Source organism: Vigna unguiculata, chromosome 4, assembly GCF_037176805.1.
Source record: "Vigna unguiculata cultivar grain cowpea cultivar isolate G323 ecotype 2 chromosome 4, ASM3717680v1, whole genome shotgun sequence".
Lineage (NCBI taxonomy): Eukaryota > Viridiplantae > Streptophyta > Magnoliopsida > Fabales > Fabaceae > Vigna > Vigna unguiculata.
Window position 1 is genome coordinate 4,027,995 of NC_140795.1, and position 16,597 is coordinate 4,044,591.

At 30.9% G+C, this 16,597-nt stretch overlaps 1 protein-coding gene across 3 annotated transcripts; it reads left to right on the top strand.

Moving 5' to 3' along the window:
* Positions 1-11,377: 11,377 nt before the first annotated feature.
* OCT1 (organic cation/carnitine transporter1) lies at positions 11,378-15,704 on the top strand. 3 transcript variants are annotated; one of them, XM_028068921.2, is made up of 4 exons: positions 11,539-11,661; positions 11,764-11,971; positions 12,260-12,664; positions 14,123-15,704. In XM_028068921.2, the coding sequence occupies exons 3-4, from the start codon at positions 12,265-12,267 to the stop codon at positions 15,355-15,357; spliced, it is 1,635 nt and encodes a 544-aa protein (XP_027924722.2). In that variant the 5' UTR covers positions 11,539-11,661; positions 11,764-11,971; positions 12,260-12,264; the 3' UTR covers positions 15,358-15,704. The 3 variants fall into 3 exon arrangements, with proteins under 3 accessions (XP_027924721.2, XP_027924722.2, XP_027924723.2); XM_028068920.2 differs by lacking the exon at positions 11,764-11,971 and having other exon boundaries at positions 11,378-11,661; XM_028068922.2 differs by lacking the exons at positions 11,539-11,661; positions 11,764-11,971 and adding an exon at positions 12,142-12,164.
* Positions 15,705-16,597: the final 893 nt, after the last annotated feature.

A 16,597-nucleotide genomic window follows, 5' to 3' on the forward strand; every position in this document is an offset into this window, starting at 1 on the left:
AGAATTTCCATTGTATTGAACGTCATTTTATATTTATTTTTATAATTATTTGGACTTGTACGAACTTGAGTTTGTTTGAACTTTTAAGTCATTTTATATTTATTTTTATAATTATTCGGCTTGATTTAAAATTTATGACAGTGATGTATTTTATTTTATTTCACTTGAATTTATGATTAAACATTTGTTTTTTAAATAATTTTGTAAATACCCGTGAGTACATGTAGATACCCGCAAATATGAGAAAAATAGGCAGATACCCGCATCGACGAATATGAATACAAGTACGGGACGAATATTTATCCAGCAAATGGTACGAGAGAGCTACTACTCCTATCCTACCCCGTTAACATCCCTAATTATATGTCTTACATTAAGGAAACTAATTATATGTCTTACGTTAAGGAAAGGCATAAGAATTATAACAAATAAGAAACATATAATCGTGACATTTAATTATAATTAATAAAAAACTGAAAAAGTTTCAAAGGTCCATTTGCATAAAAAAATTATTAAAGGACCTATCAATAACGCATCAATCTTCTAAGGCAGTTTCTTCTTGTTTCTTACTCTATATATTTCTTTGTCCACTCTATATAAAAAAAATATCGTTTTATCTTTATAAATTGTATGATCTGAATGTTAAAAATAATTTTTAGATTATATAATTAAGATTGTAGAATTTAAAAGCCTTTTTTTTTTAACTTTCGGATCGCATAACAAGAAATTGATATCTTTTAAAGACCAAATTTAATATTTACTAATAATAAATCTTTTAAATCATATATTAACTATCTGTTTTTATTTTCAATTTTATAAAATAGAAATAGTTGGGTTTATACATATTTTTTAATTTTATATATATATATATATATATATATATATATATATATATATATATATATATATATATATATATATATATAGATATATGAGATTTTGATTCATATCTAGAATATTTCCAACTCAAACAAACAAAATTATTTCGATTTAATTAGTAATTTTAACTTTCAAACTTTAATATATGAATAAAAAAATTCATATCACATTTAATAATTGTATCAAACTTTTTTTAATTGAAAATTGTTAATGGTTAATTACTTTTTGAAAAAAATAACTCACAATCTTTTTTTAAAACCAACTTTATATTTTTTGAAAAGAGTTGAATCCACAATTTTTTTATTTTTTTCTTTCAATTTTTTTATTCTTACATCAGTCTATAGTTCTATATAGAGGTGACAATACGGGTCAACCAAACTTATTTCTGGCTTATAAAAAACTGATCGGGATGAGACAGTCTGTTTATGCAACAGAGGCTAAATACCTCAACCTATTCCGTCTCGTGACGGGCTAATAGGCTAACAGGCCAGCCCGTTTGGCCTGTTCTCTTTGTAAAGAAATGTTCTTTTTTTTTCACACAAGCATAACCTGGCCATGGTATTTTACCATTCTCATATGTGATTTTACCCCTAATCCAAATAAATAGTTATATCTATTCACAAAGATTACATGCACACATAAACTCTGCAGACATGATTCTTTCCCTTAAGATTTTCGGTGTTGCATGAGCAACGTTTGCTTCCTTCTATGCCAATAGAAACAACAATAATATAGCATAAATTAATTAAAAAAATTGCATCAAACATATAACAACTCCTCAAACGTAGCAGGTTCTTGAATAAGAAAAGGATAATGATAGAATGCCCCTTTTTTTTGACCCCGAAGTTACCCGCCTACGTGGCAGTTATTATTTTAATAATTTTTAAGGAAACGGTAATTGGAGGTAGCGGCAAAGGAAATCTAGCGTGATGTTCATGCGCTTTGAGTTGGATAAAGTTTTTAAAAAATCACATTGTCTGCGCGTTTTCCCTCGTTTCTTCCTCTCAAATTTCTTCTTGGAGCAGAGACGCACAAGCAAGCAGAGAGGCATTTGAATCGCAAGGCATTCTCTTCCCCAAAAGGCTATCGTTCCATAAAGGTTGGTGTTGTGGGTCGCAGTGGAAGTAGATAACGGAGTTGTGGAGAGTGGTTTGGGTTGTTGGAGGTGGCGGGTTCCGCGGAAACCTAATACTTCTTTTAAAATTTTTGCCATTCAGGACCTAAACGCCAAATTTGGTACCTTGATAAGTAGCAAGCATATCAATCAAGTCGTTCTTAGTGGCCCCAATACTGCGGTAGTTTACAAACTTCTAATTTCAGATTCACCCCACTCGACGAAGATAGGGAAGGGCTGGAAGGAATTTTGCAATCAACATCAATTCAAAGAAGGGGATCGTGTGCTCTTTCAAGTGATGTAATGAAAGTTAAGCTTTTCATAAAAATCTGATATTTGTGTTTTCTGGTATTTGAATGAACTGCCCTTTTGTGTTTCCATAACTGCCTTTTTATGATGAACTTTTTGTACTGCCAGTACTGCAACTGATTTTACACTGTATTATTACTTGAAATAGGGTTTCGACACAATCGTATGGCCATCGAAATAAATTCATCACCATGGATCATCACCAAACAACCTAAATAAATAATTGGAATTCAAGATTCAATTAAAAAAGAACTTTTATTGTTCGATAATCAAGTGTCCTTTTGTGATTCCATAACTGCCTTTTTACCATGAACTTTTTGTACTTCCAGTACTGCAACTGATTTTACACTGTATTACTACTTGAAATAGGGTTTCGACACAATCGAATGGCCATCGAAATAATTCCATCACCATGAATCATCACCAAACAACCTAAATAAGTAATTGGAATTCAAGATTCAATTAAAAACGAACTTTTCTGGTTCGTTAATCAAGTGTCCTTTTGTGTTTCCATAACTGCCTTATTACGATGAACTTTTTGTCCATGCAGTACTGCAATTGATTTTACACTGTATTATTACTTGAAATAGGGTTTCGACACAATCTAATGGTCATCCAAATAATTCCATCACCATGAATCATCACCAAACAACCTAAATAAGTAATTGGAATTCAAGATTCAATTAAAAGAGATCTTTTCTGGTTCGTTAATCAAGTGTCCTTTTGTGTTTCCATAATTGCCTTTTTACGATGAACTTTTTGTACATGCAGTACTGCAACTAATTTTACACTGTATTATTACTTGAAATAGAGTTTCGACACAATCGAATGACCATCCAAATAATTCCATCACCATGAATCATCACCAAACAACCTAAATAAGTAATTGGAATTCAAGATTCAATTAAAAACGAACTTTTCTTGTTCGATAATCAAGTGTCCTTTTGTGATTCCATTACTGCCTTTTTACCATGAACTTTTTGTACTGCCAGTACTGCAACTGATTTTACATTGTATTATTACTTGAAATAGGGTTTCGACACAATCGAATGGCCATCGAAATAATTTCATCACCATGAATCATCACCAAACAACCTAAATAAGTAATTGGAATTCAAGATTCAATTAAAAACGAACTTTTCTGGTTCGTTAATCAAGTGTCCTTTTGTGTTTCCATAACTGCCTTTTTACGATGAACTTTTTGTCCATGCAGTACTGCAATTGATTTTACACTGTATTATTACTTGAAATAGGGTTTCGACACAATCTAATGGTCATCCAAATAATTTCATCACCATGAATCATCACCAAACAACCTAAATAAGTAATTGGAATTCAAGATTCAATTAAAAGAGATCTTTTCTGGTTCGTTAATCAAGTGTCCTTTTGTGTTTCCATAATTGCCTTTTTACGATGAACTTTTTGTACATGCAGTACTGCAACTAATTTTACACTGTATTATTACTTGAAATAGAGTTTCGACACAATCGAATGACCATCCAAATAATTCCATCACCATGAATCATCACCAAACAACCTAAATAAGTAATTGGAATTCAAGATTCAATTAAAAACGAACTTTTCTTGTTCGATAATCAAGTGTCCTTTTGTGATTCCATTACTGCCTTTTTACCATGAACTTTTTGTACTGCCAGTACTGCAACTGATTTTACATTGTATTATTACTTGAAATAGGGTTTCGACACAATCGAATGGCCATCGAAATAATTTCATCACCATGAATCATCACCAAACAACCTAAATAAGTAATTGGAATTCAAGATTCAATTAAAAATGAACTTTTCTGGTTCGTTAATCAAGTGTCCTTTTGTGTTTCCATAACTGCCTTTTTACGATGAACTTTTTGTACATGCACTACATAACACCACAAACACTTTCGAAAAGTCATTATTTATTAATTGCACCATAACACAACAAAAACAAAACAAATAGAATTGTACACAACTTAATGTTTCATAGGTTTCAATTACATGTCTATGTTCTTATAATTAAACAAATGAAAATGATATTTCATTTACATCAAACAAAACAAAATACATACATATTGCTCATACTCCAACAACTATTTCAATATCGTTTTCTTCTTCCGACTATAAACTGCGAACGGAGTTTGGATTACATGGCTTTTGGACCATAACCGTGGATCATTCCTCATACGCAAGTACATATCGCTGTTCGTTGCATTTCTGTCTTCTGCAGCTTCACTTGGAACATCCACTTCATTCAAATTCATAGGAGAAACAAATTCATCTTTACTTCTATTTTCCCTCTCAGCCAAAGTTGATTTCAATTTAGCAATCGCTCCACCAAGTTCACGAATATCATGTTCTTGCTGCTCAATTACACCCATAAGCTGCTCCTTCTTTTTCGTTCCACCAGAGACACACTCTTTCTTCTTACTTTTGTCACGCTCGCCATCACCTTTTGATAAAGCTTCTTTCACAACTAACTCACTTATTTCTTCCTTAGAAAGACAAAGATCATGCACAATCTGAAATTTAATTTAAAACAAACAACATCAATAAATTGAAAAAACAACTTAAACCACAAACAATGCAGAAAAAAATAATAGACAAATTTATCATTATGTAATGATAGACTAGAAAAACAGTTGCAGTACTTCCTGTCCAAAAACTACAACGTAAAAAGGCACTTATGGAGTCACAAGAGGACACTTAAATCTCGAACCATAAAACTTTATTTTTAATTCAATCTTCAATTTGAAATACTTATTGAAGTTTTTTGCTGATGATTGATGGTGATGGAATTATTTGTATGGCCTTTGGATTGTGTACAAATTTATCATTATGTAATGATAGACTAGAAAAATAGTTGCAGTACTTCCTGTCCAAAAAGTACAACTAAAAAAAGGCACTTATAGAGTCACAAGAGGACACTTAAATCTCGAAGCAGAAAACTTTATTTTTAATTCAATCTTCAATTTCAAATACTTATTGAATTTTTTTGCTGATGATTGATGGTGATGAAATTATTTGGACGACCTTTGGATTATGTCCAAACCATATTTCACGTAATTATACAGTTTAAAAGCAGTTGCAGTACTGTGTGTACAAAACGTAAAACGTAAAAAGGCACTTATGGACTAACAAAAGGACACTTAATTATCGAACTCGAAAAGTTGGTTTTTAAAAAAAAGTTGATGAACAACAAACATATTGAATCCAATATAGGCAAATCCTGCACGAATTACACAATTCTGGTTAAGTTACAAACCATCAAAAAATAAAATACCTAACTTATATCACTACAATCTCCAACCTCACAACCTTCACTACCTTCACAACCTTCACTAATGCCACTCATGTCAATTGACCTGCAATTATAAAACGCATTAACTATCACTCATATTCAAAAACACAAATCCAGTTTGCTTTTTCTACTCACCCAATCCTAAATGTCGAAACCAACAAACTCAGTTTCGAACATCCAACAACACAATTGCACTTCGCATTTTGTAGCCACCCGACCCTAACTGTCGAAACAGTTCGCATTTTTGGTTACACAAATCAGTTCACATTTTCAATTAACTATCCACGACAACATTTACGATTTACAGAGCATCAATTTGGGGAACAACTCATCAAAATGCCATTTCAATCATCAAACAAGAAAATACGATAATGGGGTTTCATTTTCGGAAAAACATCACAAAAATAGTGGTTTCATTTGGGGAAGAACATCATAAAAATAGGGGTTTGTAATCGGATAGTAAAACATACTAGAGCACCCTTTGATTTGCAGAACAAGAACACTTCAAATTAGGGCTTCCAATTCGACGCACGAAGCTATGGCAGCAATCCGCACTCTCGCCGCACTCTCGCCTTTAGTTTAAACCGCAAAGGAAAGTTTTATTTTTCTAACTTTTCCTTTTTCCTCTCTTGCGCGTGTATCACAACCTCACCATTCACTCCACCTTCTCTCACGCGTTTCTGCTCCCGTTTGGTTAAAAATTATTAAAATAATGACTACCACGTAGGCGGGTAACTTCGGGGTCAAAAAAAGGGAGCATTTTATCATTATCCATAAGAAAAATACCAAACAACCTTAATCGATGAAAGCTAAACACATTAAAGAAAGTGTCTTTCTTTCTTAACATCTTCCACCACCTAAGCAAATACCAAAAGCTAGTCTTCATCATTTTCAGGATCATTAGATGTAACATTGGAATAAGTCTCCTCTACTTTGCGATTCGACGAACATGTTCTTACTCCTCGTCACCACTATCGTAGGTTTCGACTTCGACGCCAGCATTTCTTTCACCGTGATGCTTTGAGTTTAAACGTTTTACAAGATCAACCTTTTTTTTTATCAAATGCGAGTTATGAGCCAATTTGTGCCCAACCTGCCCTGCAACCCAACGGACTAACAGGCCAGACGAACCAGACGAGCCAGGTTGATATATGTTGACGACTTTAATATCTTGATCCAGTCCACTTTTTTATGACGGATTGGAGCGTTGAATCTAACCCGTATTACTACCCTTAGTTTCGTGATCTTATCCATATTTACCATAAAACATAAAACATGTATACTAGTGGTTTCATACGATGAACAAAAGAAGGTTTCTATGACATCAAACAAATAAAAAGATGTTGACATCACAAAGAATCAGAGATAGCCGAGAAAGCATTGAGAATAAACTGAAGCAGCAGCCAAATGTTTGAATCATCACCAAACAAAGATACCCAAAAAGAAAAAACAAAAGTATCATAAGTGACTCATCCAAGAGATAACCATCAACCAACTACTGCCTTCTCAATTTTCTAACATTCTTTCATAATGATTTTCTTTAAAAATATTACTAAAGTTGAATTCATCATACCAACAATTAATCAACTTTTAATTTTTGATACTGTTTCTTTCTTTCTTTCTTTAACATGTTTCCGGATACTCTTTAAATAATACTTTATATGTAAATTTTCATAATAATCAATGACAAACTTTTAAAAATTATTTTCATTGTCAAGATAAATGTATACAAGTTTTGAAATATAAAAAAAAAACTTTTATCTATATATTATTTATATATAAAAAAAAAATTGGGAGACCAAGGCTCCTACAAACTTTGTAAACTCTGTCACTGATATTAATGAAAGTGTTCTTTTGTATATAAAATAAATAATGTTCTTTTATATATAAAATTATAAGGAATAAGTTATTCTACATGTAACTTATACTTACTTTTATTTAAACTAATGGATAGAATGAAATAACTGTTTTATATATATGTTTGGTACTAGAATTTTTCCACATTCATATTTTAGGAATTATAAGTTCTAACAATTATGGTTTTTAGTAGTCATTAAATTCTATTTTAATAGAAAGAATGTTACCGGGAATATTTATATAAGGTTTTCAGAAATCATATAACAACTGTTATTTTATTAAAATGTTTCATTTATTACCATCTTAAATAATTTAATGAGAGAAACGTGATTTTTTTATTAAAAGTTTATATCAACCAAGATAAGTTAGATCTATATGTTTTGTATCAAACTTGACTTTAAATGTTTTTTCAAAAAACATTGAAAAAAAGTTTTTATGATGATATATTTTTCAATAGTGAATCAAAAGGTTTTTTTTTTTGTATTTCAAAATCTCTTTCAAGTCAAATTTGTAAAAGTAGGTTTGTGATTTTTATTTTTTTTTATAAATTAGGATCAATTCGTCAGGATCCAAAACGACATTATAGGTGAAGTCGTCTTATATACTAACAATTTCATTATTTAAAAAAAAAAATAAGCAAAATTGTCTTGTACCAAAACGGTTTTAGTGTAATGGAAAAAGTGAAGTCCTCTTGTATGATGACGACTTCACTTTCATTATTTTTTAAACATTGCAGTGGAAAGTACACCATTAATTAAATCATGTTTGAACCATCACAGTGCTTCTTTTAACGGGGTATTGTGTTTGTGCATTGGTTTATGGGATACAGGACGACTTCACCTATAATGTCGTCATATATCCTAACGACTTGATCCTAATTTAAAAAAAATAATGAATTCATTTTTACAAATTTAATTTGAAAGGACCTTAAAATACAAAAAAAACCAAATTTAAAAATAAAAAAAAACTGTTCTTTCCAACTTCGAAATCTCACAAAACATTTTTTTTTTCCCTTCTAAATGTCTCGTAAGGGTGACTATTCTCTCTATATATTATCACCTTATTAATATGTACAAATCGATCTGAAATAATTATTCATTAGTCATTAATTTTATGAAAACATAATTTAATTAAATTATTGAATTCTGTAACACGCCATAAAATGAGACACAAATCTCTAAAACTACAATTAATAAACTGAAGAAGACTACTTAAGGATTAGTCCTTCCATTTCAACTAATGCATATTGATTTAACATGTAATCGTATAACTTTGTTTAAGTGACTTTCCAAAAACAGCTTTGTTTAGGTAAATTTTAATGTATGATAAAACAAAGGGGGTGGTTGTGACGTTACAATAAATTATTATTCCTGTGTAGAATATTTAAGTGGCTCTAGATACAGCTACGTAATTAACTATTAATTTCACCGTGATTAAGACAAGAAGCACATTTTTCCTTGTGGTGGTGACTAGTGTTATAATTAAGAGGTTTAAACTTCCTTAATATGAACATTGCCTATGATTAAACAAATGAAAGAATTTAGGATTGTTATCTTACTCATATACCACCTCTGAATTTTTTAGGTTAATAAATTGAAAAGATGGAACAATAATGGAATTATTATGGACTTGCATAACACGTCATTTGGCATTATAGTTAGTGTAGGCATTCCACCATTGCATGCATGAGTGCCCAACAAATCATCAATTCATCACTCACTCTTCAACATAACATTGCACCAAAATTCATCATTGAAGGCACAAAGAATAATAAAATATTGTTCATTTTGTTTTTTCAGGAATATATTTTCTTTACGGGTTACAAAACGGGTCGTTTTGGCCCGCCAATAAAAAAATGGATTGGACAATTTAATCCGTTCCGTCTCAGAACGGATTAATGGATCTTATAGTAAAAAATCTATATAGTAAAATTTCCTCATCTTATAGTAAAAGAACTAAGATAAAAGAAATTATTTTTGTTTTATGTTTTAAATTGGATATATGTCTTACGAATTCTTTTGATCAGTTCAAGTATTATAATATCAATTTACATATAATTAAATGAAATTAATTAATGCACTAACAATAAAATTTGAATCATACAAGACTTGCCATCAAAGTTTGTCAACTTCATTCGGGACGTGAATGTAGAAGATGTGTTTCTTATAGGGCCCAAAACTATAGTCAATTGCAAAATCCTATTATCAAATAGGAATAGAAGTTCAACAAAAATAGGTCAAGGTTGGAGGTTATTTTGTATTGAAAATGAGTTAAAAGAAGGTGATATTGTTGTCTTCCAAACAGACAATGATTTTATCGAACCAAATATTGAGGTCTTTGTTAATGGTTGTTGTTGTGATTAGATTAAGCATATTTATAGAATGTTGTTGTTCTAAATGATGTATTTCATGACTTATGTTTATTATCATTTCAATAATATCATTATCTAAGTTTAACATCTTATAGATTTATATTTTATTAAATTCTTAAAACAAATTGTTACACTTCTATAATTTATTATCAATAATAAAAAAAAAACCCGTGCATTGCACGGGTCAAAAAACTAGTATATATATATATATATATATATATATATATATATATATATATATATATATATATATATATATATATATATATATATATATATATATATATATATATATATATATATATATATATATATATATATATATATATATATATATATATATATATATATATATATATATATATATATATATATATGAGAACCATTCTTAAAATGAAAAGAGGAACATATAATTATAACCATTAAATTAAAATAAAAAATAATGAAAGACTATGATAAAAAAAAAATCTCCATAGAAATTAAATCATATGCTTTTCTTTTCTATGCAATTACACACGTTCATCTATTTCATGATAGAAAAACAAAATCACTATATCATTATAATATCTTAGTTATAAATTATTTAATTAACTTAAAACTTATTTGGTAAAAAGAACTAACTTATAACTTACATATTTGCAGCTTTTTCCCTTACAATACCACATCATTATACTATTTTAAGACTTTTCTTTTTCTTTCAGCTACTCTTTCTTTAATCAAGTGTATGTTATCATATCTTATTACTTCAACAAACATTTACAAATTTCTTTTAAAATTTAATAAATATACAAAATTACAATTATCTTTTTTTTTTATAAATAAAAAAGAAAAGTTAAAAGATGAATCTTTATTCCTTTAAAATCTCGACTGAAACTTGTAATACGCCTAATAATCATGCATTATTTGGAAGTGGCGAGACTAAAATCATAATAAAATTTTGAAATTTAAAATAGCTAATATTTGAGATGTGATGATTGGTTTTGAATGTATTTGAAATTAGAATATATATATATATATATATATATATATATATATATATATATATATATATATATATATATATATGCACAATTTTTATATTTATAGTTTGTTTTCGTAAGAGTATGTTATTTAACCACCTTATTCATAGTTTCGTGAAAGGTATATCTAAACATTTATGTGGAATCAATGTAAGATATTTTCGTAAGATTAGTGTTCACAATTTTGAGGAGTTTTCAAATATAGAATATTTTCCTTCATTCGAGTGAGAACAAAAGTGGGTAAAGTAAAGGTTCTTTTAGCGTTACGATAAAAATAGACATTTTCCTCGAATCTTAAAGAATGCAAAATGAATGAAATACGCGAAGAAAAATTGGTTCTAGCTTATCTCTAATTTGTTGTCATTATTGAAAAAAACAATTTCAAAAGAAAATTTGATGTTAAAAGTGATGCTTTAATTGCTGCATGATTTTTATGATTATAGCTTCACCAACCTTTTCCTTTTGCATCAACTATAAGTAAGAAATAATTTAAGAAATGCTAATTTAAATGTGTATCAAGATGTGACAGTACTTGGATATAAGTTTCTATATATAATATAATTATTCATCATATTAGCAATAAAAGTGTTTAAATTGAATATAAATCGTGAAAACAATTTGTTTGAAAATCAAAATAACAAGTGCGATGGATAATGAATATATCTCCCGGAACAAGTAACAACCTTACCCCAACAATTTATATATGCACGCAAGATGTTTGTTTCATGGCCAAGATATCAGTCATTTTTTCAGTATCTCAAGAACAGCATGTCAATTTTCTAGCTCTGCTCAACCAACTTGCCACTCCTTTCATTCAAAAGGTGTGACAAACTTAAGTTCTCAAATACCAAAAACTTCTGTTCTAAGAACCCTTTCATGCTTATTATACATATTATTCAGTGTGTGTGTTTTTTTTTTCTCAGGATCATATGTTGAACTATCACTAACTCTGTTCTTGATTCTTGCACCAACCACCACAAATGTGAATACCATGGGTCCCAGATCCATCAATTTCCATTACCAATAACTCATCAATCTTCCATCACTTTGTTCCACATTATCCCACCAATTAATTCTATATGCTGGGTGCTGTTTTCATATGATACGTGTGTCATCAAATTTTGGAATATGGTATATTCTAGTTGGCATCCCTCCACTACCACTCACATTCACCCCAAGCACAGTGCATGCACCAAAACTGTTTCACAAGGCACACATTTTCCAAACCAACATTTTATTTATTATATGCAAAAAAGGAGGGGTTTTATGTGTTAGATGTCATGTCACCCCATGATTTTTTAATGAAACCTCTGTAGAGAGTAAGGTCAGCAACAAAATATGTATATATATAGATGTGGATATATACTTACATTTGGATCAAGGTAGGAACTGATTGGTTTCCCTTTATTTTGATTGTAGGAACCATGATGGAAGAAGAACAAAAACTGGTTAAGGGGAAAAATTTGGAGGGGAGTGAGGGAAAACTTGAACTCACTGTGGATGAGGTGGTGGAGGAATATGTTGGTTCCTTAGGGTTCTCTCAGCTGGTGCATGTGCTCTTGGTGTCACTGGCATGGATATTTGATGCTCAGAGTACTTTGGTGACAATCTTCACTGATGCACAACCACCATGGAGGTGCAAAAGTGGATTGTGTCAAGGTAGCAGCAGCAGCAACAGTGGTTCTGTGTGTGAGTTGGTACCAGGGACTTGGGAATGGATTGGTGGCCACACCAGTTCCACCATAGCAGAGTGGAATCTTGTATGTGATAGAAGGTTTCTGGCTGCTGTGCCTGCTTCAGTTTACTTTCTTGGCTCTCTCATAGGTACATATACATACTCCTTTGTTCTTTTGTTCTGATAGCAATGATGGTATCTTACTATCTAACACATTAGTTCAAGTTTCTTGAGACAATAAAGGATGAGTTTCATTTCTTTTAACACATTAGCTCATTTTTTGATGCAGAAAGTGATTAGTTTCACTTTTTCACTGTCAGTTTTTGTAAATCTGTGAATTGAATGTTAGATATAGTGTTGTTTGTTAGTAATATAATGGTGACAGTTTTTCTTTGTTACCCTTCATGTACTACTGAACCATGTGAACTCTGCCCCACTGACCAGAACGTTTTCTTTTATACATCTGTCTTGCAGTAGTTTGTACAAGGGTTGTTTTCTCCTTTATTAGAACTATTTTAATATGTTGCAACTTTAGCCATAATATAGTAAAAACCAGAACGTACACGAAACTCTATTAGATAAATAGTTGTAAACCATATGTGAAACTCTGCAAAATCTATTTAATATGATTATGGCCCAGCAAATATTTTTTGACAAATTTAGTGGATGAAAAGTTATGAGTGGTTGTCTTTGTAATGGATCTTTTATATAATAAGACTCTTCAATAAATCCTAGTCCAAGAAAACGTTGTTCTTCTACTGTGTAACTCATTAACTTGTTTTCTTATTATCTTAATTTTTTTTGTGCTCAGGATAAAAAGTTCTATACTGTGAATAATTGAAAATCACGATATTAACTATTATAACTTCTAATATAACTACAGTATATAAAAATTCATATTATCTACCATTCATTATTTTACTTACTCATATAAAAATTGTCCTGAAAAGCCCCATATCATATCAAGCTGTAAAATCATTTTTTTATCCCTGCCCAGTGTCATTTTTCTGTTGTTTTCCAACAAAACATGATCATTTAACAATTTTTATGTAAACATGTCTTCATTTCTGAGAGAATGATGCATTTCATCTCCTTTCAGATACTTTTACCTATCTACTACAAAACCAATGGTAACATTTTTCTCTCTCCCATGATTTAGCCCGGAAAATAATATTTTGACTACTAACTTTTGACAACTTTCTCTTATAATATGATGTGTCATCTTTTAAGTGGTTTTGAAATATTGAGAATGAGAAAATGAAAAAATGGAAAACCAAAGATATCACCTAAGATTGTAAGAGAAAGTTGTCAAAATTTAATAGTCAAAAAATCATTTTCCCTTTTGTCCAGTAACAAAGCAATGCGAAACCAAGTCTGCATAACCATATATCATATATTCTGGAGAGAAAATTACATAACTGATGAGAAAACATTCTAGGCACATATATTATAAAAGTTTTTACACTATTAATCATCTAAGAACATATAAATCTTAAAAGTTGTACTTAGTACAAATCTGTGATTGATTGAAGGTATGATTTTTTAAACTGTAACTAAACTTGCTGATTTTAACATCAATAACAATCATCTACATGCACTTGTTACAGGGTCTGGTGTCTATGGCCACCTATCTGATACATGGCTAGGAAGAAAAAGAACAGTGCAACTTTCCTGCATCTTAACCTCCATCACTGCCTTTGCCACCTCTCTGTCTCCAAACATTTGGACCTATGCCTTCTTCCGGTTCACCAATGGCTTTGCAAGGTCAGGAATTGGAATATGCTGTCTTGTGCTCACCACAGAGTCAGTAGGCCGCAAGTGGCGTGGCCAAGTAGGCCAATACGGTTTCTTTTTCTTCACAATAGGGTTCCTCACACTCCCCCTTGTGGCTTATCCAACAAGAACATGTTGGAGAAGCTTGTACAAAGTCTTGTCCCTTATTCCACTAGCATATGCTGTCCTACTCCTCCCTTTGGTCTCAGAATCCCCACGTTGGCTCCTCATAAGAGGGAGAACCAAAGAGGCCCTTCAGGTTTTGGACAGGTTTGCAAGACTCAATGGGAAGCAAAAACTCCCCAGCAACCTCTCTTTAACCGACCCTACTGGATCATCAAATGCTGCACCATGCACCACCACTGAAGGTGCTGAAATAACTCCAAACAATAGAGAGAATCTTTGGACCACAAAATGGGCAGCCATAAGAATGGTCACTGTTATGTTAGCTGGCTTTGGAGTTGGCTTTGTTTACTATGGAGTTCAACTCAATGTAGAAAACTTGAACTTCAACCTTTATGTCTCAGTAGCACTCAATGCAGTGATGGAGATTCCTGCTGTGGTGATTGGCACCTTTCTCCTGGGGTTTACCAACAGACGTTTGCTGTTATCTGTGTCCGCTTACATAGCTGCAGTGTCCTCCATTCTATGCACATTTTTTTCACACAAAGGAACAACCTCAAAAGTGCAGAACAATCATGGAGGTAGTTGGGGCCAGTTGATCATTGAAGGAATTGGATTCATGGGGGCTTCCACAACATTTGACATTTTGTACATCTATTGTGTGGAACTTTTTCCTACCAATGTTAGGAACTTTGCTGTGTCAATGTTGCGCCAGGCCATAATGTTGGGGGCTTCTGTGGCCCCTTTGCTGGTTGTGTTGGGCCGTTTGAGTCCTTCTATTTCTTTTCTTGTGTTTGGAGGCTTTTCAATTTCTAGTGGAGTTTTGAGCTTGTGGCTACCTGAGACAAGAAATGCTCCTCTCTATGAGACTCTGAAACAGCAAGAGGAGGAAGAGAAACACAGTTGTGTGTCTCATAATGATGGTGCCCTTGAGCTAGGAAAATAACTCATCAAAAGGGTGTTCTTCATGTTAACTTATATACAGTATTGACCTGAAGTATTTTTGTGCACGTAGGTATCTGATAAGATTTAACCATTTTATCATGATGTGATGATAAGGTAAAAGTCTTGTCTGATAATGTATAAAAATACTTTATGTTGAAAATGTATATAAGTTAAACTCTTGTAGAAATAGGGTGGCAGGGGAAATCAAAATCACAATGTAGAAGTGGCTTCATGTTGTCTTCTAATGTAACTGCTTGATTATCATAACAGTAGCATCTGAATCTCAGATCAGTAATGTATTCTTCTTGTACTGTCAAAGATGCAGAATATAAGACCATCTATCTGTCATATGAAGTGTGTAGTATCATAAGATATGTTTGAATATTGTTATTTGCACACACTTCAACACTGATCACATTTTTCATTTTTGTTTCTTCCAATTAACCATACACATCCATGTACCAATTTTGTTACTTTAAAATATTGGGCAAAAATTAAGTTTGGACCAATTTCTTGATTCAGTAAGTGACTGATTGGATTATTTAACATTGGATAATACTGAGAGTTAGTAAATTAACAATGGTAAACGTTAATGCTTAAGAAAAATGGAAAGGTTGTACAAGAAAGAAAGTGTTATATATAATAGTCTGATCAAGAACTTAGCATTTCTATGTTGATAGACTCTTTTTTAATAAATTGTTTTTTCTAAACTAACTCAAAACTTGTCAGACAAACAAAACAAAATGGTAAATTAAGCATAATATACTTAACTATTTTAAACTATTTAAGTACTAATTCATATTGAAAAAAAAAAACTCAAACTTGACCACTAAATTTTTCTAGTAGGTTGGATCATGAAACATTTAAATAATAATTCATATATGTTAATATTACTTTCATCCAAGAATCAATGATACACAGTAATAAGACTCTCATTCAATAATTCTTTTTCATTTTTTTATTTATAAATTTTTATTTTTTATTTTTTATTTTTTATTTCACATGTTTTCATTTTTCTTTTCAATTTTTTATAATTTTTTCTTCATTTATTTTCACTTTAAAATAAAGATCTAACTCACTGTTTTGACAAAATGTATGGGTGAAAAAAAATCACTTGAATTAAAGAAAGGGAATTAAAAATTTTACAAGTGATTATAATTGTTTTGAAGAAATAAGTTTTGTGTGGATTATAAGTCTTTGTTGGTTATCTAGTATTTCTACTTTTTGTTAGAATTATAAAT

Excerpts from the sequence above, each read along its gene's own strand:
- OCT1 (XM_028068920.2), top strand. The coding sequence starts at position 11,544 with ATGCACGCAAGATGTTTGTTTCATGGCCAAGATATCAGTCATTTTTTC. Across the intron at positions 11,662-12,259 it reads CCACTCCTTTCATTCAAAAG|GAACCATGATGGAAGAAGAA; the intron begins GTGTGACAAACT and ends TTTTGATTGTAG. Across the intron at positions 12,665-14,122 it reads CTTTCTTGGCTCTCTCATAG|GGTCTGGTGTCTATGGCCAC; the intron begins GTACATATACAT and ends CACTTGTTACAG.